The following is a 25,660-nucleotide window of genomic DNA, read 5'->3' as shown; positions in this document are numbered from 1 at the left end:
TTTCCTACTGCTACAGTGCTGGTTTTACATAGAATCATAGAATGTTCAGGGGTCGGAATGGACCTTAAAGATCATCTAGTCCCAACCTCTCCTGCCAGGAGCAGGGGCACCTCCCACTAGACCAGGTTGCTCAAGGCCTTATCCAGCCTGGTTTTGAACACTACCAGTGTTGGGGCATCCACAGCCTCTCCGGGTAACCTGCTCCAGTGTCTCACCACCCTCACAGTAAAAAATTTCTTCCTAATTTCCAACCTAAATTTCCCCTCTAATTGTACCCATGGCCAGCACTTGCTAATCATGCTGGAAATGAGATGGATTGGTTGGTTTGGTTTTATTAACCATCTGATGGGACGCTGTTTTCATCCCACAATTACTCTGTGTTCTTCCCTTGATAAGTACTCTAGAAGCCATTTTTCACTTTGTATCTAAAACTTTGTCCTGTCTTACCCTGTTCTTCAGTGGGATACCTGTCAGTTTAACTAATCAAGATTGTTGAGGAAGTTAAAATGTCACCATCTATGCATTTACAATAACTTGTATGAATCCTGAGAGTTCTGAGGTGTTGCAAAGAGGAGATATGGTTTTCTAGGTGGCTTATCTGATGTACTTAATGTAAAAGGTTTAATTGTATAATCATTAATGTTGGGAAAGACCTCTAAGATCACCAAGTCCAACTGTCAGTCCTCTGTAGCTGGAGAACTAGGGCCTTCAGATGGAAAGGCTGATGTCCCAACAAATGACGTAACTCAAGCTTCCTCAGACCTCTTGTGGGAAGAATCATCACCTGGTCCTAAAGATCCACTGCAGGCCGTGCCTTCCTGCAACAAAGCTGAGGTTACTTTAAGTACCTTAAGTGAGTTTGTATCACTGTGTTGGGATGATGAGCTGCTTGAGTGCAGATGTTCAACCTTTAATATAGAGCAGTTTCCAAAGAAAATAATAATTCCCTTTGTAGACCAAATAGATCGTCTGTTAAAGATTGAGCAGCCATTCAATGCAAGCCAGGGTTCAAGTGCTACAAGCTTAGGTCTATCTGCTGATGATTTAGTGTGCTATCCTGAGAGAACAGAATCTACAGCACAAGTGGAATCAGCTGAGGAAGTTTATGTCCTGTTAGGTAAGAAAGTTTGGGTATTTGTATCATCTTTCTGGTCCAGCTTCCAGCTCTACAGCTTCATCAGAGGTAAATAAATGGAAGATCACCCCTGTCAGTGCAATGCAGGGCAGAGATAACTTCTAAGAAACTACTGAACCAACACTGTCTCTTTGGCCACAGTGCATGTTAGATTTCACTTCCAAGAGATTTCAGGTCCAAGAGATGTGGCTAACTGCAGGCAGAACTGCTGCGCTCCTGAGGGCAAGTAGGCAGAGATAACAGTGATGGGAAGGTGCCCATTGATGCCAAATGGTGTTGCTCAAAACAAACCCTATTTTCTGAAGCAGGTTTTAAGAGACTGAAGATGTAACACATGTGCCCTGTGGCTAAAGAGAGGTGACTAGTTGGAGCCCTAGTTTTGATTCTCCTTCCTTGAAAGAACTTTTATTCCAGCACTGATGCAGGAGTTTTTCCATGTAGAAAAAAAAAATGGTGCTGGTTGTCTCTGCTGGCTGGTCTTGGTGAGTTTCTGCAGCAGGGCTGAGTGGGCTAAGCACTGGTTATCAGTTCCACAAAGAGCAAGAGAGCTGGTGCTTTGTCTTTCTTGGTGAGGCCTTCACCAGCATCTTCCCTGGGGTGGTTTGTGCCCAGCTCATCCCTTGCCTAGCTGGAAAAATCTTCCAGGGCGGAGCTGCACTGCTCCAACTCTCTCTGGAACAGCAGAATCTGTCCAAGCCCTATTCTGATACAGCTGTGAGGGCTCAGCAGAGCTTTTTGCAGAAAAAAGCTGAGCTGAGGCAGATCTGTAAATTAACACTGGCTCTTTGTAAAAAGACCCACATTTTAGGGGAGTTGAGTTTCAGAAGTACCAAACAAAAGAGCCTCTGCTCTGACCATAAATAGTTTTACTTTTTCTAGGCTGCGGGTGTTTGTCACCCACATACCAACATGCTTGCTTTTGCCAAGTGTAGGTATGTTTGTTTTAGACATAAGGATTTACAATATGACTGGAACTTACTGCTCCTAATTCCAGCACTCTTATTTTCTTTTTAGGCACAGCCTCAGCTGAACAGGACAGCCACTGTCACATTCTGAAGCGTGGACCTTATGTTGCCTAACTTAGGTGAGGCAAGGCCAAAAATCACCACAAAGCCTGCCTTCCTGCTCGAGCTGGTGTTCCTTATTCCCCGGCAAGCCTCAGCATTTCTAGGAGAAAAGATCAACAACACAGTCAGCTGTTGTAAGTATCTGCTCCAATTTATGTGACTGAAGAAAAAGGATGGGGGAAATTCTCCACCTTTTGTTCTCGTGGGCTCTAATGTTCAGAACACACAGGACTGGAAGCCTGTTCCTAGCCCTGCTGTCTTTGCACAACCAGAGGCAGGTGCTAGGAGGAGATCCACTACATTCCCAGGTGCCAGGCCAGGTTATGAGAAATCTGCAAGCCCTTCATGCAGCTAAGCCATGCGTGCCCACTGTTTTCCCAGTTGCCATCCTTCTGGATGATGTGATATCTGCAAAGATACGCTCACCAGCTGGCAGTAAGGACACAAGGGGTGAGTGCTTCTGCAGAAAGTTAACAACAGTACTGCAAGGACAGGTTACCATTACATCAGATCCCCATGCCTGAAGAAGTAAGCTTGCTTCTTGCATGAGTTGTGCATGGTCTGTTACATAGGACAAATAGTTTAACCACTTGTCTCAAACCTTACTTAATTTTGAAAATGGTTAAATTAAGCTTCTAGTAGTAAAAGCCAAACACCTTCATCTGCTTGTTACACTTTGCAATTAGTAAAGTTTTTGCTCTGGTTTTAGTCTGAAGTACCCAAGTTCTTAATCTCACATTTATACACAACTTTATGCCCGTAGCCTGAACTTTTAGTATTTGTGTAATATGCAGAGTGTGGCAAACTACACTCACCTTAGAGTGCATTTGGGTAGCAACAAAAGCAGTTCTTGCTGCACTCTCTCCTGAGTTCATGTTAATTTTTAACCCGGTTGAGAAAAGAGGCTGTTTGGACTTCAGGAAGAGGTCAGGAGAGATAGAATTTACATTGTAATAAATCAAATAATGTTAAATAAATGTTAAAAAACAAAACAAACAAAAAACCCCCCAACAAACCAGCACTTTAAACTGCCATGCACGACATCCCAGATGTTAGCTTTATGTGAATTGTGCCCACTGACATATCTGCAGCAGCCCAGCCTCTTCACTGTGTTGACATGGTGTACACATGGGGGGCAGGCAGGAAATAAATGCTTTGTTTTTCTTAGCAGTGAGTGTTCAGTGCTGTGTGACCTGCACTGACCAACAGTGAGGCTGCTTCTGCAGACCTCAGACTCACACCTGCAAGTCCCACAGGAATTAAGACAGACTTTAAGAATCACTGGCCAGAGTAGAGGCGTGAGTGCAGAAATAAGGCTTCCAACAGACAGGGCAGGTATTCAGTTTCTGCATCTATGGGTCACTGTGAGAGCTGGGCCCTCACATGACAGGCTGCCAAAGAAAAGCCTTTCCCTTATCTAATATGTCTCAGCATCATGACCTGGGTAATTTCAGTGGTGCATAGAATAAAACCAGAAAGCATCTCATTGCCTTATTAACAGTTTCAGAAGTCCACCCTGAAGACTTGAGCTGCCAGATCTCAGTTCCCCAACCATCCCCACCGTCCCAGGAGGAGACTGTTCCTGCTTAGGAAAAGAGGTCCCTGGAGCCATCCATCTTCATCGCAGCAGCTTTTGGACCAGGCTTGCTCAGAAGGGGTCAGCACTGTCAAACACTTTAGACTAGATGCAAGAAGTTTTGAAGCCTTTATTTAGTAGCAATTAAATTACTCAATTAACACTAACCTCCAGACAGCAGTTAAAATATTGTACAAAGAGCAGGTTGCCCTCTAGAAGCTCTGTACACAGTTCAATATAAACTTACACTCTAAGATTGAATGCACCCCACTGAAAAGGGGTAAAGCAGCTGTGCAGAGGAGGCCTCACTAAGGTGCTGTACTACCTTTGAAATGCACAAGACTTCCTCCCAGGGAGTTTGCACAGTACAGACACAGTCCTGTCCCCCTGCCATGTTCCACCAGGTCCTGGACTGATTAGGTTGTTGCTTTTTTGCAGTGGTGCTGGGCACCGGAACTTCTAGTGCATTAAACAGATTCTTTTAAAACCTGTTACTAGTGTGCAGTTCAAATCAAATCTGTAGATATTTCAATGGCTCTTAATTCCTTAAACCATAAGGTTGGTAGCAAAACAGGAGAGCAAAATTCAAAACACACTGCACAAAACATTGAATAAATACCTCTGAGTAATGTTACCAGCTTTAAGAACTGCATTAATTTTCCAGAGATGGGAATTCTTCTGGAATCTCTTGACCAGAGCTCAGGATTTAAGGGAATTACTTTAGTAAAAGAAAAGTCACTTTATGAAAAATTACATCTTTACAGAAGTGACACACCCTTTCTTCATTTAAGAATAGGATATTGCAATTACTGTGTGTGCTTTTAAACATTCCCATGTCACAATAAATAAAACAAGTTTTACTTGTGCCAATGTTATCTACAAAACAAAGTATTCACAGAACAGCCAAAGGTGTTCTATTCCTCACACACCACAACCTAATATAGGTGTAATCAGGGCAGCTCAAAATCATGGTGACTTACTTTGTCCACGCAGGACCCACCATCAGCCAGAGAAGTTATTCCCCTACCTCTAGGACTGCAGATCATGTACCACCAGATTTATTGCAGAGACACTTAATATTCTGTTTGATAACATGTCAGTATTTTCAGAAGATAAGTAGAACAAGGGAAAACATTAAAACGGATTAAGACTTATTTGTATCAGTCTGAGGCTCCTTACTGCATTTTAATAAATATCGGGCAAGTTAAAGTAGTTTCTGTCCCAGTAGTTGCCAGAATAAAGCCAGTCCTGCGTACCAGTATGAGGATTGGGGCCTTGGTGGAACCATCTGCAAGGAAACATACAGCATGTTAGTCAAGCTATTAACATACACTTCTATAGAAGTTCAGAACTGCTTTGCTGCATCTTCAGCAGTTTCAGCAATAATTATGGTGATTGCAGGAGCTCTCTTGGTTTTAAATTTGTAAGTGAAATCATCTTCAGTGACTAGATCTCCCCATTTGCCACACCACTTGAATATCTCCAAGGTGATACTACTGATACCAGTATTTTGTCATTTGAAGCTGCCAAGATTATTGCATAAAAAAGGACAGGTACAGCTTTACTTCAAAGCAGTTGTGAACAATCATTTTGGCATGCATAAGTAGTAACAGTTTTTGCAAGACATGTAAACACCACAAGCACTGCAGTCCCGAGAACAGAAAAATATTATTTCCTTGGATCCACATTACCCCCTCTTCTTTAAAGCCTTGTTTTGCAATGCACTTCATCATAGAATCATAGAATGACCTGGGTTGGAAGGAACCTTAAAGACCATCTACTTCCAACCCCCCTCCCACGGGCAGGGACACCTTCCATTAAACCAGATTGCTCAGAGTACCATCCCACCTGGCCTTGAACACTTCCAGGGATGGAGCATCCACAGCTTCTCTGGGCAACCTGTTCCAATGCCTCACCACCCTCAAAGTAAAGAATTTCTTTGTAATACCTAATCTAAACCTCCTGTCTCTCAGTTTGTAGCCATTCCCCCTCATCCTGTCACTACATGTGCTTGTAAATAGTTTCTCTCTATCTTTCTTGTAGGGTCCCTTCAGGTACTGGAAGGCCTCAATTAGGTCACCCTGAAGCCTTCTGTTTTCCAGGCTGAAGAAACTAAATTCTCTCAGGCTTTCCTCATAGGAGATGTACTCCAGCCCTCTAACCATTTCGGTGGCCCTCTGGACTTCCTCCAGCAGTCGATGTCATTCCTGTGCCGGGGACCCCAGAACTGGACGCAGCACTCCTGGTGGGGTCTCACCAGAGCAGAGAGACAAAATCACCTCCCTCAACCTGCTAGTCACACTGCTGGGTATGCAGCCCAAGATATGGTTGGTTTTCTGGGTTGCAAGTGCACATTGGTGGCTCATGTCCAGCCTCTCATCCACCAGCACCCCCCAAGTCCCTCTGAGCAGAGCTGCTCTCCATCTGTTCATCCCCCAGCCCATGTTGATACCAGTGGTTGCCCCAACCCAGGTGCAGCACCTTCGACTTGGTCTTGTTAAACCACATGAGATTCCCAAAGGCCCGCTTCTCGAGCTTGTCCATGTCCCTCTGGATGGCATCCCATCCTTCAGGTGTGTCAACAGCTTGGTGTCATCTGCAGATTTGCTGAGGGTGCACTCGTCCCCTTTGTTCATGTCCTTAATGAAGATATTAAATAACACTGTTCCCAACACATGTCCCTTCCCTGAGGGACACCACTTGTCACTGATGTCCATCAGGACTCTGAGCCATTGACCACTGCCTTCTGGATGTGACCATCCAACCAATTCCTTATCCACTGAACAGTCCACTCATCAAATCCACCTCTTTCCAATTTGGAGAGAAGAATGTTGTAGTGGACCGTGTCAAAGGCTTTACAGAAGTCCAGTAAATGACATCTGTAGCCCCTCCCTTGTGCACTGTTGTAGTCACTCCATCATAGAAGGCCACAGGGTTTGTCAGGCAGGACTTGCCCAGATGTGCTGGCTGGCCCAAATCACCTCCCTGTTCTCCACGTGCCTTAGCAGAGCTTCTAGAAGGATCTGTTCCATGATCTTCCCAGGCACAGAAGTAAGACTGACAGGTTGGTAGTTCAAAGGATCCTCCTTTCTACCCTTTTTAAAGATGGGTACAATGTTTCCCTTTTTCCAGTCACCTAGGACTTTACCTGACAGCCAGGACTTTTCAAATATCACAGAGTGGCTTGGCAACTACTTCAGCCAATTCCCTCGTGAGTCTCGGATACATCTCATCAGGTCCCATAGACTTATGTACACTCAGGTTCCTCAGGTGGTCATGACCCTGATCTCTGCTTACAGTGGGAGGGACTTTGGTCCCCCAGTGCCCATCCTGCTGTCCGTCCACTCAAGAGGTATGAGAAGAGAGGTTGAGGCAAAAAAGTTGATGAGTACCTCAGTCCGCTCCTCCTCTGTTGTTACTAGTTTTCCAGCATTGTTTATCGTGCCCATACACCTTCTTTACCTTCCTTTGCTGGTTAATGTACCTGTAGAAGCCCTTCCTGCTGTTCTTACGCATCCCTTGCCAGGTTCAGTTTCAGCTTCGCCTTGGCCTTCCTCACCCCATCCCTACCCAACCAAACTTCATCTCTATACTCTTCCCAGGTTACCTGTCCTTGTTTCCACTGCCTGTGCATTTGCTTCTCTCCCTTCAGTTTGACCAGCAGTTAACTTAGAACAAGTGTGCCAGCTACCCTTAGTGCAGGTGAAATATCACCCACAGGCTGCAGGAGGAGTCCTGGATTATTACAATTTAACTGTGCTACATTGCACTGTTAGCACTGGGAGGCTCATTTGAATGCTGTGAAAGCTGATTCCATCCGCATGGAGTTATTCGTGAGCTTTTACTAAGCTAATTATCAGTAGAAACACTGAAGTTGAGGACCTTCTTTCTTTCCTTCCCTCTCCCCTTCTGCCTAATCTGGAGGCACCATGTAACACACAGGCACAGATCACACCTGTGAGGGTACATAACCTTTCAGGGGTGGAACTATCCATCTCTACGATAAGGTGCATTTACAAGGCCAAACTGCTGGGAAGTAGTACAACCCTGTGAAACCACCATGGCAGAGAAGTTTGCCTCCTCCCTCCTCTCCTGCACATGTTCCTGGCAATCCTGCAGCTGTTACTGAACACCACTTTCTGTTTGCCCCAGTTACTCAATCTTCTGCCTCAGCAGCCCACAGTACCAGACCTCAAGCATTTTACCTTCTTGCTGTATTTTGCCAGGCCATGTTTAAGAGAACAAACCAACTTACTAGAAGCTGTTTCTGTGGTTAATGTGCTCCACAGCTTCCTGTCACCTCCTCACTGACCACAAAAGCCAGTTTTTCCTTTCTATGACTCACTGCAGTGGACACACTCACTTAAGTAAATCATCTGTGTGCAAGGCAGCCTGTTTAACTCTGCTCTTCCCTTCTATGGTACCATAAGCTTTCAGAAGAGAAATCAGAGCACATTCAGACCAAATATGACTTGATCTCTTTAAAAAGCAAAAGCATAAGAGGCAACAGTATTGCAGTGCTATGTCAGAAAACAGGGCAGCTAACAGGCAAGCCTTGTTTGGCTCAGAGGATTTGAGATGCGTGTTGGAAGAAATGCCTTGTGCTGCCTTCACAGTGGCAAACTGAACAGCTGAACACTCTGATGGTTCTCCTTCTGTCCTGGTTAAGTGAACTGAAGTCAACAGAAGTCATTCACTCATAGTACTGCATATACTTCACTACTGCTTATCCTCCACACAGGAACAGTCAGCCATTCCTAAACGAGGTCTGCGGGTGTGCTCAGGTGTCAAGTTCATAACAGCTCATTCCAGAGCATTTGCCGTGAGAGAGGGTTCATAAGCACAGTTATCTCACCTCTCAGATTAAGGAATTCTACCACCCAATACCTTATTAGTGTCTCTTCAACACCTGTACAGGTCAGGACAATATGCCCCAACTCCAGTGACAACCTACTGCAATGCAAGAGGAAAGGCAATGGGAAGAGAAATATAAGACCTAAAGCAATAAGATGATCTCACCACATAAGTGATGGGGGAAAGAGGGGACAGATTTTCATCAAATTGCCAAACTACTGCTTGTTTCAGAACTGAATTAATCTCTTTTACTCAAGACTTATGATCACTGGTCAGTGTCTAAAATATTAAATGTTCAACATTAATCACCTGTTGAGAAACACCAAGACTCCACATCTAAAATGGATTCAGAATAATTTAAAAAACCCAAAAATCACTCACATCTGGAAAACTGTCTTACGAGGGAAGAACTCTACTAGACAAAGTAAGCAGCCTGCTTTTCTGTGGCAAGGAAATTGCAGTAGTTTAAATCTGAGTTTATACTGCATTACCGAATAAGACCTACAGATGACCTTCTAGGAACAGGTAGGAGAATTCTCCTTTACAGCATACATTTTTTCCCCCATAGGACAACTCTCCCTAACATTTAATGTTCATCCTTTATAGGCTGTCACACCCAGCATTCCTACTAAAGAGATCAACACTAGGAATTTTTTGCCAAGGCTTTAGAAACATCCTGGAAAGCAGAGAGTTCTTAAAGGATATCCCAGAAACATGCTGAGCAGGTCTACGGTATCTGCACAATAGCTATGGAAGAACCTTGTGAATGGTGTCTGCACTAATTATATAACCCGAAACCCATAGCTCCTAGTTGCCCCATGGAAATTCTCCAAATTCCAATACCAATCTCAGCTGGTTTGAGCTATACCTTAAGCTACACTTCTGGCACCTGGAAGAACAAAACATAGTTATCCCTTGCTTTGAAAACATCTGAAGAGAGCTAGAACCACTCTGAATTCAGGAATGGGAGAGAGGTGCAAGGGCATCCAGCACTTAACAAGTTTACTTGGAAGCTTTACAAAGGTGTTATTTTCCACCAGTCTCAGGGCAAACAAACCCAAACACTTTAAGAGTGCAGGCAGAGGAAAAAGACAAAGGCAGACATGTCCAAACCTGGGACTCTGGCATGATGGGTGACTTCATTAAAGAAAAAAAAAAAAAGAAAAAAGTGATTTATAGTTACAAACATTTTAAAGGTATTTAATCCACAGTGTCTCAGTGTATAAATAGCTAGTTAATAGAGAAGTGATGAAACTTGCTTACTTATAGGGAGTTTAGCCTTACCATTTTTGTTCTCTGAAGATACTGTCAGTTTATTCCTATATGTCTAAGTAGACCTTGTCTGGTCAAACTAGATTCATCTGGTCACGTTTTCACAGTTTCTTTTTAGTTTGTATGTAAGAGCTCCCAACTGACCTCTCTCATAGTTAAAAAAACAAACTAAAAAATCCTTAAAACATCCTGGCAGATCCCTTGTAAGCTAATTCTCCCCTTAGCTCCTCTCACTTCTGTAGTTAGTAACCCTCTCCGAAAGAAGGTAGTGACTTGGATAGCTGGGTGATAAAATCTTTTCTCCAACTTTGAGAATACAGTACTGTCAGCACAGAGCCACTGATCTGAGAAGTCATGGGCAGTAAGCTGTCAAGTTCACCAGAGGAAGCATTTCCTCTACTCTTTGGCCAAGCATGCAAATTTCAGGAAATTATAAATTAATCAGCAACAACAGTCCTTACAAGCAGCTATCAGTGACATCATCTTCTTCGTGTCAGAACCAAGAGGTGCTCAGAGAAGACAACACAGTTTATGTTTGCATATGAGTGTGCAAGCAGAGAGAGGGAAGAAAATGAGACCAAGCCTGAGTAAGCAAATACAACAGCAGCACTACCAGACCTGATGGATGTCTGCTCTTCCTGCTGACACAACACTGCATGTCACCAGTGCAGGCTGTCAGTTAACCTCAATGCTCAAAACGTTTACATAACTACACACACAGAGGCAAACGCACTAACCTCGTCTTCCAGTCTTCCTCTGACTTTGATCGATTTTTGCGGGCAGTCCTCTGTTTTTCTTCTAGCCTCTTCTTTTCTTCACTAGCCAGATCTTGAAGGAATAAAAACACACAAATAAAACAACAGACGTTAAGAGTAATATATAAGACAGGGACATTACTTAATCTGACCCAGCAAATAAATAAGGGAAGTAGTAAAAATTGTGCATTTAAAAAGTTTTCTACATAACACTGAAGGTTACTGGTTTAGTCTAAGGGCAAAGCCAGCCCAGCTGTGGCACAGAATGAGCCAATGGCATTCCAGTATTTAAGACTGCTAAATGCATGTTTATCCATGGCCTGAGAACCCAAGAAAAATGTTTACATGACAGCAAACGTGAGCTAAGGGAGGTGGCATCATAGAATTTATTTCAGGATGGAAACTAATTAAGGTATGCAGGATTGATTTTACAATTCTGGCCACCTACTTCTTTTTGACGTTTGGGCTAATTGCTACTAGTCTTTAGTTCCTGATCAGTGGAGCTTTGGAATATTCATTTCCAAACCACAATGAATTGTCTCTCTGCAGTATCCTTTCATTTTTTTTGTTAATGCTCTAAGGTAGCACAAGTTATGATCCTAAACATACAGAACAGTTGCTTCTATTTGGCAGGAAGAATGGTCAGAAGGTCTGAGGAGCAGAGTCAGACTAAGCAGCAGATTACGTGAAAGGCAATCTCACACCTGACTCTTTGAAAAGCATTTCGTACACATCTTAGTCTTCCAAGAATGATTCTCTTAACTACTTCTATCAGCCATTCCCAGTTACCCTGCCAGCTACTAACCCACTCTGTATTACTACCTGCTATACACTTATGCCACTAGTATCATTATGGAATACAGTTGTTGCTAACAGCACAGTTATTTGCAATTCAAATTTAAACAGACAAATTACTGGAATGCCAAAGAAAAAGGAGTAAAAGAGGGCTGGGGAAGGCTGTTCAACACTGTATCGAAGTATTTAACACCAAGTCACATGTCAGAAGACTAAAAGACACTTTTCCTTCTATGGCATCTACAGTAACAATCTCTATGAGGTTTCTAAAAAGCACACTATTTCTACTCACTGAAAGTCTCATTATGTATTTCTAATTCACTATTCTAGGACAGCAGTAGTGTTCAAATCTCACTGAAGAATGATTTTGCATCAAGTGTATTTTTTGGCACTACAGTTTCTCCTTAATAGTTTAGACTGCATTTCTCAGAACTGGCACATCAAACCACTCCTTCTGCATCAGTCTGATGGAAACAGACAAACCAAAAAGTTTACAAATACTTCCTTGACACCGTGCACAAGTTTTCAACTGCTTTGGTTACCAATCCAAACCACAGCACCAGATTTGGGCTGCTATGAAGAAAATTAGCTCCATCCCAACTATCCCCAGTACAGGTGGATGACATACCTTTCACCAGAAGCACACCACAACCTGCAGAAGGTCGTGTTAATGAGTTACTGCCTTGCAGCATGAAGGAACGTATGGGTAGCTACTTTAACTGTTCATCTATCAACCTTTTTTCCAGTCCTTCAGTTTTAACAAAAAATAAAACCACCTTTGCCAATAACTGAAGTTACCTATTTCTCCATTTTCCATAGCTCTGATATCTGGTCGTAGCCGGCAGTCGGTTTTGGGAATGACACTCTCCATTTCTTTGTCCAACTCATTCAAAGCCATAGCAAAGCTGGTAAAATTATACATCTGAAATTCAGAGACAAAGATAAAAGGTGACTTCACAATGTCTCCAGCTGCTAGTCTTTAATACACAAGAAAACCGCTGCCGAAAAACAAACATCCAAGGGCTCTTTTATTATTTAATCACTCAAGGTAGGAATGCTCAAGATACCAGCAAAACTGCACTGTCAGGCAGAGTGTAGATGATCCTTGGTGTTTCTGTTTAAGCAGGCCAGCATCCAATTACTCAGTGCACTATTTCTCTCTTATCTTCTTTTTCCAGTCCCACTGGTATTTTCCCTATCGCTGTAGAGAGATTTCCCCCTTGATTAACCCAGTGAGGGCATCTTTTCTGTTCCAATTCTTTGCCTTGGCAATTACATACAGTACCCTTGTATTCCACCTATTGACTCTCCAACTTGTGCCATGCACGCCTGAGTGTCTATCAAGTGTCTGTCCTCTAATGAAGCCCTTCAGAAGAGATTTCTCACAAGGCTAGTGCCTCAGTGGGGGAAACAGGGTGGACACAACAGGTGGGGAATGCCCCCATATCACTAGCTACATAAAGCATCCCATTTTCCAGAGAAATTGTGCTAATACTATATTCTCACCTGTGGCAGTTATCCCTCCCACCCCACATTATAAAGTTACAATTGTAGCAGGGAGTTTGTTGCAATAAACAGGCAAATCCAGGTTTGCTAATGACAAAGACAACAAACGGATTTGCTTTGTGTTAAACATAAAAAATAACAGGATAGCACATTCAATAATGAGAAGCGTAGCTGACCTGTGCTGAATTTGGAGGTCTTGGAGTTATCTTCCATAGCAAAACACTTCCAGGAATAACATACACACTCTCAGAATCTGGCAACGGCATCTCATCTGATTCCTCAGTATTGCCCACCTAAAGGCAGCACACAAAGAAAAGTTCTTTGGGAGTCATGAACTATTTACACCAATTCATTCCAACACTGGAACTTACAGAAAATTATTTCCTTGACCAAAAGCGAGTAATTTCAGCAACAATGAAACTTTTCTAGATGCTTGTCCAGAAGGATAATAGCACTAACATAGCACACATATTCCCAACTCCCTCCCAATGGAAGACTACCAACAGTTTCTTGCAGCAGTATTTTTGTAGATATAAGGTGGGTGTTCACGCATTAAGAAATGTCAATTTTTCCACCCCAGAGATGTCCTGTTTCCTCAAATACAAGCATTTCCATGCCTGATACTTAACTGCATCACTGCTTCATTAAAGGTGAAGAATAGAAGTCACATTCCTCATCCTTCCACATCAAAGAAATACCAGCACATAATGCAGACGCTGCCCAGTCTGTGCACAGCAGAAAGCCTTTCCTACTGCTCTTTGCCCAGAGGAACCTTCCTTTCCATTAACCAGTACACAACTGAAATGGCAAACTGCAAATGTGAAATAAATATCCTAGATTAATTACTTTTTCTGGGAAGGGTATCCTGTGAAGTCTGACACACAGCCTGAGGCAGCTGTGGCCACAGCACTGTGAAATGGTTTTCCCAGAAAAGGAAGAACTTCACCCAGGGTTACTAGGGCAGTAGAGAATTGCTGGTGGTCACAGAGTAGATGTGACCTGAAGTAGTTCTAAACCATCCCCTCTTTATGCACAGCTTTAAAGCAACTGGGCTCTGATGCTGCTGACATTAATTCCGCTACGTAAGCATATGTTACAACACCGAACTAAAGACAAGCTGGGCAAGGAATATGGCTCTCCGAAGAAAACCTGGTGTCACCAACACAGCTAAAAACAGCAGCACGCTTCAGAGACCACCAGAGATTAAAGCTGAATTTAGAGGCAATTAATGCCTTAAATACTTTGGCTATGTGCCAACAGCTTTAATCCCGCTGCTAATAAGCTTTGCTCTCCCATGGTTGCATCAGATAATAGACTGAAAACATCCAGTACCCAGCACCCTGGACTCAGTTGTCCCCTGAGAGGATTCACATGTTATGCTTTCAAGAAAATTAGAATTAGTAGTAAGGATTCTGTTTCACTGCGAAGCACTTCACTGTGCTTTTAACAATGAACAGGTTGCAAAGTAAGCAGAACAACATGCAGACCAGGTTCAATCCCTCAGCTCCTATGGGGGACAAACAGGACTTTTAGTTGACTACATCTGAACTGTACTGGCAACCTATCATTCTGCCCTTTCAGGGACACTGATCGATCCTGCAGAAATTGGGAATTTGAGACAACGGATCAGAAAGTTATTCTTATATCAAAACACAGACACTTTGATATGAGACTGCCAAACTCCAAGCCAACTTTTATAGGAAGGCTACAATACACAGTGTGTGCCTTATCATATATATAATCTTAAAAATGCCATCAAATTACAGAGAACTAGATAAAATGTAGATTTGCACAAGCTCTTGCCACAGTGATCCATACTTCATGCTCAGTGCTACTCAACCTTTCAGTATATTGCTAGGAGAGTATTAACTGACTTGCTAAAGCAAGACCTCTGGTACCTGTCAACTAGGCACACGTGAAAGCAGCTGCTGTTGCCTCACATTGTGCTCTCCTATGTATTTGCACTGAAAAATGTACACAAAATCCTTCATCTTGTTTAGAACAAGACTCTGGTTCATTCAGAGCAGAAATCAGAGCATCCTGGCCTAACCCCAGGTCTACTAAAACTCTTCTAATGTTGTATCACCTTTGCATACATGAAGGCTTGTCTAGTTTCCTGCAAAATTATTTTTCCCTGAAGTTTTATTCCTATAAAAATCAAAGGGATTCAGGGGAAAATCTGGGGCAAGTTACAAAAGGACTCACATCCAAGCAGGTTCCCTCAAGGGAGACAGAAGCAATTCTTCATTAGTAGCAATGCAGCACGAAGGAGTAGCTGGGAAACAACTACAGAAATCTGAAAATTCTAATTTGGAGAAGTTTGAAAAACCATGTACTTCTGCACCTGAATAAATCCTTCAATACCATGAAGGAACAAACCACATCTGGACACTATACATGAGACTTGGCTTAACTAAATGCTCAAATCCCAGAAAATATCAGCTCCTCAGGCACAAGGAGCAGTGGGAATACACACATATTCAACAAAGACTACCTGGTTCATAGCTACCACTACCAAGCTTTCAGTTTTCTGCACAGAAATAGTTCTGTTAAATGAGTAGAAAAAGCATGTTTTTCTAGAGTCAGAGCAACACTGCAGCTTGAGCTTTATGCAACAGGATGCTTCTTTTTGAAGTGAAAAGCAACAATCATCCTCAGCATTGTTGGAAAATGTGAAGTGAAAGCTGAACAAAAACACAGGGTGTGTTTTTCTTCGCTCCTTCTCTCTAGAGATCTTAGACTCACAGAGAAGCAGCAATCCCCAGTGCTTTAGCACTCTCCTGATGACAAGCACTGGAGCAGCCTCAGATACAGCAACAATCTGAACCTGCACAGGAACAACTCCTTTCAGAGTTGCCCATCTGAAAGAGTTCTCCAGGTTTTTTTCTTAAGTATAAAAGCTACCAACACCCAAAACAACAAAAAAATCTGTCTGCAGTCACCAAAGGAGAACAATCCCTCTTTTAAGCTACTGTATGAGTGGCTGTTCTTCATCAAGCTGTTGTCACCATCACCACTCCTCCTAAACAAAAAGTGTACCAGAAATCTGGATGAATTATGAATGAGTTTTTTTCACAAAAGAGAAAAAAAAAATCAATTGTGAAGAAAAAAAATGCCAGCATTTCTACAGTTGTGAAAATTCAACAGAATGCAATACAAAAATTCCATGTAAAAGCTGTAAAATATGATCTTTTATCAGGATGATAAACTAGTCTGTTCTACCTCTAGGAGTTCAAGTCCTTCTGTCAGAATATAAATGTCATATATGATCAGAAATGGTCCAGCTAAGGGATATGTTATCTACTCCATGTAACTTGGGAGGAAGAGGCAAGTAAGGAATTTGACAGTATTTACATCACACCAAGTTTTGGTAAGTTTGAATACAAATCCAAGAAAGAGAAAGCATTTTATCCCTTAATGTTGGTACTCATCCAATCCGTTTTGTATCCTACTAGGAAAGAGAGGATAACTGAAAAGAAATCTTAATGCTCTTAAATGCTACTAAAATATTTAGCGGTCTCATCATGCTTTTGAGATACCACCTCTTTATGTGATTAATACCTGTTTACTGCTTTTCTTCTCTTCTGTATTTTTCTTGTCATTTTTTTTGTAAGCTTCAAATGTAGCTGGGTCAACACTGTACAAACACTCAGTCCACTTCCCATACAATGCACAAAGTTTCTTTTTGCTGTCAAAAAAACCCACATTAAGTTTACAAAGAAGTTTAAAGAGATTTATTTCACAATTTCAGACAAAAATATTTGAAAGAACAACTTTTCAGGGCACCTCTTAAATCTCCATTATTGGTGTTGCACATTTCATAACCTTGCTGTTGCAGGTTAATGCCCTTGCCAGACTATGTTAAAGGCATTTAGCTCTATAGCTCCCATCAGAAGCAAGGGCAGGCATTTGTTTCCTATTTGGAATTAAGCTGTTACCTTTTGTCCTGAATGTACCCTTCAACTTTGTGCAACTCCTTCCCAAAGAGTCCGCAGGGCTTGAAACTTAGTACACATTTCTCACCAGTTCTAAAGGCAGAACAAGAGAGCACTAATTACTTCCAAATGCTTTTCCTTTTAAAACTTGCAGGAAGTGAAAGCATTCACACTTTTAACTTACTTATGGTTAGTTATTTCCACGTTTCCATACTGCTCAATCCAAAGTTTGCCCACAATAATGTTATGCACACAGCACGTAGGATTTGTCCATGTGTAGGCTTCATTGTGTCTAAGGGAAGGGAATAAAAATTAAAATATTCTACCTTTGTACTGGATATCACTCCTGCAACAAGCCATCATTCCATCAGTTGTTCCAAGTCTTGAAATGGACATGGCAATAAGTCAGTAAACCCAAGAAATTTATCAACCTATCGCTACTGATTTTATCAACTCCTTACAACAGTCACTTCAATGCAGTCACTGTTAGCACTGAAAAATATGAGGAAAGCCAACAGGACTCGAGCATGCTAGATTTAGCAGGACTGATGTCCAGGCACTTGCAGAACATACAGGCACAGGCCCCAGCTGCTGCTACTATTAGCACACTGAATATATATGGGGAAACGATGGCAGTTCCTTTCATGTTCTCATCCCCTCCTCCCTGCACAGTGATCAGCCATCAGACTTTAGGATGTGGGTATTGGACACGTCCATTTTTAAGCTGTGGGACTCTAATGCACACTAATCATCAGGGATGAGGCACTGTGCCTGTGCAGTCACTTCCAATCAACTTACTCAAGAAGCTCCAAAGTCATCGTGCCTTTTGGTTCCGCTTCCACACTCTTGCCCCAGAATTTGAGTTTCGGATAAATTGATCCATGAAACACAAAGTCATTATTTAAGCCTTCAGCATAGAAAGCACTGATGGGTGGATGATGGCTAACTTGCTCTGAGAGAAGTCTAAATCCAAGATCATCTCTGCAAAATAAAGACAACCAAAACTCTGTATCTACATAGCGAGCATGGTGAAGTTGCAGTTCTTTTCCCTAAGGAGAAGCAGATAGTTGGACCCATGCACGGTTGCTCTACTCAGTGCAAGAGTTAGTTAAAAGCCTAGGCTAAACCAAAGGACAAAATAATGCATACAACATCCTCGTTCTAAATAGCTGAGGACCTAATATAAAAAAGAAAACAAGAACTCCCAAATCCCATGAGTCAATATATTTACTTTTGATAATGACCTCTTTCTTGAGTTTTTGCATAAACACAGGCCAAACCTCACTCGAAAGAAAAATCTGCCCTAGGTGCAGCTGCACACTAATAGACCCATATTGTCTATTGTCATATGTATTGTGAACACTCAGGTAATGAATACTAAAATTCTAACACCTCCCTTATGTACCACGTACGTCTTTTCATTCAGAAGGTTTCAGGAAAAAAAAAAAAAAAAAGATTCATTTTTGTAAATAGAACTTTTTTTTAAGCCCGGTAAATTTCATTTGCTTGCTCTGAATTGAAAAGTTAAGTAGCTTTCCTCTGCTGGAAGGTGCATTGGTGAACACCAACACACATTGGAAGCACCTGCAGCAGCTGCCAGAATGGCTGGAAGCTTACAAGCTACAGCGCTGTCTGCAAGCCACCTGACAAATCTAATGAAACATCTATTACACAGAATACCACTCTCCTGTTCATTACCTGATCAATTCATAGGTCTCTCCAAGCAATGGGTTGAATGGCTTCCCTGTACGTTCCCACTGTGAGGCAACAGCAGAGACAGCAAATGCAGCAACACACTATTCAGAAGAGTAAGAGTACACAGTTAATCAACAGTAGTCATGGGTATTACACAACACCTAAACATTTGCCTAGATAAGTGTCCTGGTTTCTGCTGGGATAGAGTTAATTTTCTTCCTAGTAGCTGGTACAGTGCTGTGTTCTGGATTTAGAAAGAGAATAATGTTGATAACACACTGCTATTTCAGTTATTGCTAAGCAATGTTTAGCAACAAAGTCAAGGACTTTCAGCTTCTCATACCACTCCACCAGTGAGGAGGCTGGGGGCGGGCAGGAACAAGAAGCTGTGACAGGACACACATTGACCAAAGGCATATTCCATACCTCAGTATTTAACCCAGGGAGGAAAGCTGGTCGAGAGCTGCTGCTGCTGCTTGGAATCTGACTGGGCATTGGTCAGCAGGCACTGAGCAACTGCATTGGGTATCATTTGTTTTGTATATTCCATTAATTATTTCCCCCCTCCAGTTCTATCCCCCATCCCACAGAGGAGGCATGTGGGGCGGTGAGTGGCTGGCTGAGGTTTTAGCTACCTGCTGGTTTAAACCACAACAGTCCTGGTTCTGTACAAACTTCCACCATGTGAGTTGCATGCATCTGACTTAACGTGGATCTTTGGATAACTGCTTGTTGTCCAGGTCATTACAAATCACCTCCAGCAGGGCTAATTCCCTCAAGTACTGATACCTTTCTCCAAGATGCTTCACTTGCCTGGGTGACATAATAACATCTTCCTTGAAGAGATACCTTTCCTTCACACCTGACACAAGTCACCTCCACAGGTTGAGGTCTTGTGTCCCTTTTCCAATCACTTTGTTAATACCCCTTTCCTTAGAAAGGGATCCAAGCTGCTTGGCTTCCTTACCCTCTAATTCCAGGCTATTGGTCCAACATCAGAGCAGCCTGGTGACAATGTTTTCACCTGGACGGCAGCTGAAATCTTTCTGCATCTCTCACACCTCACTCAGGGATAGGGATTGGGTGGTTACTGCCCCATTTATATATTCATCTTCCTTCTTCCCAGTCAGCAGCTACCTCTCTTCTTCCTCCTGTTCTCATGATTGCCCTGTGTCAGCACAGTAGTTTGTCTCACCTACTTCTTTCTTCTGCTCTCTATTTGCAAACATTTTACCAGTTTTTCAGGATTCTACACTTGTTTAGGGGTGAAATTCCAAAATGCTAGGGGTGCCCACTACCTCATACTATCTCACGCACCCTGCCACTCATAGCTACCCAGCCTTGGGGCAGAACTCTGAGTGGTATGCATAAATGATTGTTTTACTATAAGCAGAACTTCAAGCACATTCAGGAAACACAGCAAAAGGAAAATCCTGGTTTGAACATCCAAATGATATAAAAAATCTCAAGATCTATTGTAACTAGCCTGAAGGAGAAGGGGATGATGGAGGTTATCTCCTCCCCCAGACTGGCTCTCCGGGAGGAAAGGAAAAAGGTGTAGCTTTTAGTTTCCTATAGATGGCTCCCAAAGTATGGAGATGATGGCAGTGCTGAGTACAAATACGAGCTCAGACTCAACACCAGCAGTGTTACAAAGTACAGCAAAACGTTAACCTTAATCAAGCCCTCAGAGGTGATAAACAATACAACAGGGAACATATACAGCAAGTAAGATATTGCATAATGCATCTCTGAGAACGTGTGCAGCAACTCTGAGAACAAGAAATCAACACTGTGACCTGAGACTATTAAACTAGTATAATAAACGCTTATAATGAATTTGTTTTAATATGCTCTGGTCAGATCTGTTGTTATCTCAACCCTTTGTGCTCTGCTCCTTGTGGGGTGTCAAAAAGGACTGCTGTGGACTCCCCAGCAGGGAGCTAAACACCACACATCTGCTCACTTACACCCCCTACCCAATCCAAATGGGATGGAGGACAGAACTGGGGGGAAGAAAAGGTGAGATCAGTGGGTTGAGATAAAGACAGTTTAATAGAACAGAAAAGCAGGGGAAAATAATGACAATAAAAGAATCATAATTATCAAAACAAGAAATGTACAGTGCAGTGGCTCACCACCCATCGACTGATGCCCCATCTGCTCCTAACAGCAGCACCCAGCCAGCTTTTCCCTTAGTTTATGTACTGAGCATGACACCATATGGTATGGAATATCCCTTTGGTCAGTTGGAGTCAGCTGTCCCAGCTGTGTCCCCATCCCAGCTTCTTGTGCCCCCCAGCCTCCTCTCTGGTGGGGTGGGGTGAGAAGCAGAAAAGTCCTTGACTTAGTGTAAACACAGCGTAGGCATAACTAAAACATCAGTGCATTACCAACATTATTCTCATTCTAAATCCAAAATACAGCACTGTACCAGCTACTAGGAAGAAAATTAACTCTCTGAAAATTAACTCTCTATCTCAGTGGAAACCAGGACAAATAAAACTGGTTAATGAAAAAGAGAACCCGACATGCGGTAAATTATAGGAGTTCCTCCTTTGATGAGACTATGAAGGAAAGAAATCCTAAGGTATTCACCAAGAGCTCACATAAACTACCACACTCAACATACCTGCATTCGCTCCGTTGTGCTGGAAAGGGAGCTGGCTTTGTGGATGAGGTATGTATGCTCCATATACTCTGTAAGTCGCTGCAGGAAGCTCAGCGGCTCGTTGAATATAACCGGCATTGTGATCTTCGACAACTCCTGATGCACAAATGAAATTTGTGTGAAAAGTCGAATGATTGGATACACTGACCTGCAGTAACCCAAGTGTAATTGGCTTATTACAAAAATAAACGATGCTCTTAGTGCTAATGCAATGTGCTTGACCTGGCTCTGCTAATGCTGAAAGGACAAACCCCTTATAAGCTCAAGAAGCAGAATTGTGCTGGTGTTAAGGCCACTTCTAAAACAAAAAGAAACCCAAATATCAAACAAGCAAACTTACTATCAACAAATGCATTAAGAATGTGAAACGAAACAATGGAATGACGTATTAAGGACTCCTTTAAAGACCAAGTTATTTATTACTCCTAAAATAGGTATGGCCCATCTAATTACTTAAACATATTATCTTTTTTTGGAGGCAGGTGGGCAGGTGGGGGGTAGGAGGATGAGAAAGCACAGGGAAACATGGCGGCTCGGGAGTTAAAAACAGGGATTCTGTATTCTGGAGAAAAAAGGAACCTTTGTAACAGGAATAAAAATTGAAAAGAAGTCCTACAGTTTGGTGGTTGTTTATTTTCTTCCCCACTTTTAAAAAGCATGTTCTCTGAGTGTGTAACATAGCAATGGCTTAAGCTGCCTGCAGTAGCAAATTAAAAGCACATGGAATGACCGTTGCCATGTGTGCAGCAAACAGCACTGTCCTTGGCCATAACAGCAGCACCTGGCATCAACAGCTTTGGCAGACACTTTGGGACAAGACACTACAAGTTCTGCTGCCCCCACAACTGCAACTTCTGTGCAGCAATTCCTGCAAAGCAGAATTAAGACCTTTATGGATTTTCTTGCCCGCACAGACCTTATGCAAAGACAGGCTTTCAATGTGTTCTTTGTATTTTAAGGTTATAACATTTTTCTGCTAAAGCCACTGTGAGAAGCCTCAGATGCTTCATAACAACTCAGGAAACTTGGAGCTGCTGACAAAGGCATTCCCAGCATTTCCACACCCAAGTCCTTGGTGCTGCTCCTAACTTACACCAAGGGGAGGAGGAGAAAACAACAGCGACTAAACACACACGTTCCCTTCTGTAACTACTGTTAGAGGCTCACAGAGGTTTATAAGCAGCAAGTAATTTCAGCCTACTGTAGGATCTAATGGAGAGAACTCCTCAATTCATCCTTAGCTGGAAGAGATTAGGTGCCAACCAGCCAACTCTGATTTGGCCACAATCTGGTGAGTAACACCATGGAAGACTCAGATACTTAGGGGAAAGGAGAAGAGTAAATAAAAGTAGCTGTTTTTTTGGGTTTGTTTTGTTTTTTTCACAGTCAAAGTAAAAAAAAAAAATTGTTACCACAAAATACTTAAAGGGTTTAAGTGAAGAGAAAATCCTTTTACTGAAAGAATATTACTCTGATCAAGTCTTATCTTCTTGAGTTGTGAAAGCAAATAAAGCATAAGCAGCAAATAAAAAAAACCAAACCAAAACAAACACCAACCAAAAAAAAAAAATAAAAAAAGAAAAAAAATACACCCTCCCCCAAAAAAACTCAACAAAACCCTTCAACAAAACCCAGAAAAACACAAACCCAAATGACCTCTTCTCCTCAACAAGTTTTCATTTGGGCCTCAAATGAAACCATCATTCCCCATCTTTTATCATAGCTTTCTGATTACCTACCATGCCAATGCATTTTCTTAATATACTCCAGATACTGAAGTCATTTCTGGAGAACATTGGAGATGGCAAGCTTGTTCTGTGGAAAGGAACAGGGAAAAAAAGTAGTAGAAAAACTTTCCATTACCAACCATGACTAAGAAACCCAAATACTCACTCTTGAAAGTAACAGTTTCCCAATTTTTAAATTAAAAACCAAGGGGGAATGACAGTGTTACTTTGAAGCACTTAAACTGTTTTACCTGCACAGAAACATTAACTCTCCAAAACCAGAACCAGAACCATGAATCTTATGTAAAAGCAGAGGAAGAGAATGTCTACATCAGTTATCTGAACAGTGTTTTCACAATGGCATCATTAAGATGCTTAGTTGCGTTTGTGAGAAAATGTAAGTTAAATCTGAATAGCTACACAAATAAGTTCACTATGTCTGAACTGATCTGAGGATTAAATAGTGGGGTGGGTTTGGGTTTTTTTTTTGCTAGTCACTTTTATACTGACAATGAAGGGCCATGACATTTATTGCCTATACTAAAATCAGCCCTCAGGAACAACAGAAAAAACAGCATCATTAAAGAAAACATAGCAGCCTGTACTACAGTGGGCTGACATGTCCTGAAACAAGTCTTAAGCATACTTTTAAGACCAATATTTAGCCTGTGTAACACAGTGTGTATTTCTCAGCTCTATGAGAAATCAGGCACAGATTTTGTTCAGTTTTCTTACTGCTACTTACAGCTCAACTATTAATCCAATTTACCTACAGAAAGGCAAAAATATTGGTTAAAGTCCTTTATCCACAACAACGCTAAAATTCTTGTTTGGATCATACAGCTATTACCAATAAGAAAAAAAAAAAAATCACAGTTTTTCCAATTCTTATCAATAGATAAAAGTTACCTAGAGCTGACTCAAACTGAACGAACTATTGAAGTTTTAAAGTTTAGATAACTCTTGTCTACATGATTGTGTTGCCCTCCTAATCAAGGTGGTCTTATCTCTCCTCAAAGTAGCTAAAGCAATATCTTTAGAGAGTGTTAACAGGTTGTACCCTTCTTCTGCACCCCACTTTTCTGATAAACAGAAACATTGCCAAGAGAAAAAAATATTCAGTCTAAATTGTTTGTTTCAGTAGCCCTACTTATCTGCTACTGAAACACCTTTACCAGGGTTGATGCTTCTGTTTTCAGAAAAAACAAAACCAAAAAATGCTCTTTAGAATACAACAACCCCATCCAGTCAAAACCCTAGTCATGTGTCCTCCATAGGTAACAGACCAACACTGACTTGTTTTACTCAGCTTCCATGCAGAGGATGAGTAGGTAGGAGGATTTACTTTAAATAAAAAATATATCATCACTCACTCCTTATTCTGATTTTTCACTCATACAAAAATATTTTGTCAAACAGATTTTCTGGAATAACATTAAGTATAAAACACTTCTGTGAATGCTTTGATACAAATGTCCAGGAGAGGACAGTGTCCACCAAGTATTCAATCTTATCTTCATTAGAAGTGTTTACTTGTTTTCCTGGGTATTTTTTAATGAAGGCAGTCAGCAGAGCGGATATTGGTGTTTAAGTAAGTTGTTCCGCATGCAAAACACACACATGTACCTCTATTTGCTGAAGTATACACAGGGATTGCTTTCCTTACATATTAAAACTTATATTTTCACTACAGTTAACCTGTCCCTTTGTTCAATTAGTTGAAGGATGGCATGCAGTTTCAGCCACTCATCTGTATTTGTCAACTATATCAGTCAAACCTGCTACGGGAGTCAGTTCTTTCCTCCATCTAGCACGTACATGTACAAACAAAGAAACAAACCAGTTTTAAGCCACCAAGAAAGATCCCAGGGACAAGTAAGGACATGTGGAAAAATGACAGGCAGCTAAGACTTGAGGCCTACTAACCTTGACACATTTCCTGTGATTAAAGGAAAAGTTTGTGAATGCAAAAATTTCCTTCCAGATGTCAATTTTAAAAACAACTCACTAAAGTTAATTTTAGCTTTAAGTGACAAAAACATCTGTTGGAATTTCTGTGCAGTAGAACAGATGAGATGCATTTAGGATCATTCACTTAAACAAAAACACTTGTCCAAAGCATTAGATATTGCAGATCAATTACTTACAGGAATCTTGTGGGGAATGAGACATCAGGTGTGAAAAAGGCATGTTTAGCTTGCTCTTCGTGGAAACCTGAACAAAGAACCTCCTGGCTCCCAAAAAGTTGAACACCAATATATTTGCATTCTGAAAGGCCCTTAGTGGGAGGATCAAAGCTAAAGCTGACTACAAAACTCAGCAATAAGAGGGAAACAGCAGTGACAAGTAGATGCTAAATGTTGGCACATATTACAGAACATTTTTCTGCAACAGATTTTTTGTGTGTTTGTTTGTTTGCTTGAACTTTTTTGAGAGGTGGGTTTTTTGTTGTTATATTTTGTTGGGTTCAGGTTTGGTTAAAATTCCCCTCTTAAAAAGATGTGATTTGAACGCGTCCTGATTATTTAATGTATTATTCTCCCATCTCTCAAATCGTCTCCCAAAAAGTTTACACAAGTTAAGCCTGTTCTCAAAACACTCTGTGAACAATTAGTAGGATGCAAACTAATTAAAAAAACCAACAAAAATACCCAGAATAAGACAGTAGATTA

General features: G+C 41.6%; 1 protein-coding gene across 7 annotated transcripts in view; it reads right to left on the bottom strand.

Annotated features, from left to right (window-relative positions):
• Positions 1–3,894: 3,894 nt before the first annotated feature.
• Positions 3,895–25,660, bottom strand: part of OSBPL1A (oxysterol binding protein like 1A) — a 76,133-nt gene continuing 54,367 nt past the window's right edge. For all 7 annotated transcript variants that reach the window (XM_032697321.1, XM_032697305.1, XM_032697314.1 and 4 more), the window contains 11 exons: positions 23,001–23,076; positions 21,223–21,357; positions 18,594–18,691; positions 17,694–17,876; positions 17,080–17,187; positions 16,899–16,988; positions 16,522–16,648; positions 13,137–13,253; positions 12,253–12,376; positions 10,642–10,732; positions 3,895–5,066 (listed from right to left, as the gene is read on the bottom strand). In XM_032697321.1, the coding sequence (XP_032553212.1) occupies positions 4,964–5,066; positions 10,642–10,732; positions 12,253–12,376; positions 13,137–13,253; positions 16,522–16,648; positions 16,899–16,988; positions 17,080–17,187; positions 17,694–17,876; positions 18,594–18,691; positions 21,223–21,357; positions 23,001–23,076 (1,252 nt within the window). In that variant the 3' untranslated portion in view covers positions 3,895–4,963. The remainder of the gene's footprint in view (positions 5,067–10,641; positions 10,733–12,252; positions 12,377–13,136; positions 13,254–16,521; positions 16,649–16,898; positions 16,989–17,079; positions 17,188–17,693; positions 17,877–18,593; positions 18,692–21,222; positions 21,358–23,000; positions 23,077–25,660) is intronic.

The sequence above is a fragment of the Chiroxiphia lanceolata genome, chromosome 1, assembly GCF_009829145.1.
Source record: "Chiroxiphia lanceolata isolate bChiLan1 chromosome 1, bChiLan1.pri, whole genome shotgun sequence".
Lineage (NCBI taxonomy): Eukaryota > Metazoa > Chordata > Aves > Passeriformes > Pipridae > Chiroxiphia > Chiroxiphia lanceolata.
Note: the sequence above shows the minus strand (reverse complement) of the source record. Positions and strands in the feature narration are given on the sequence as shown.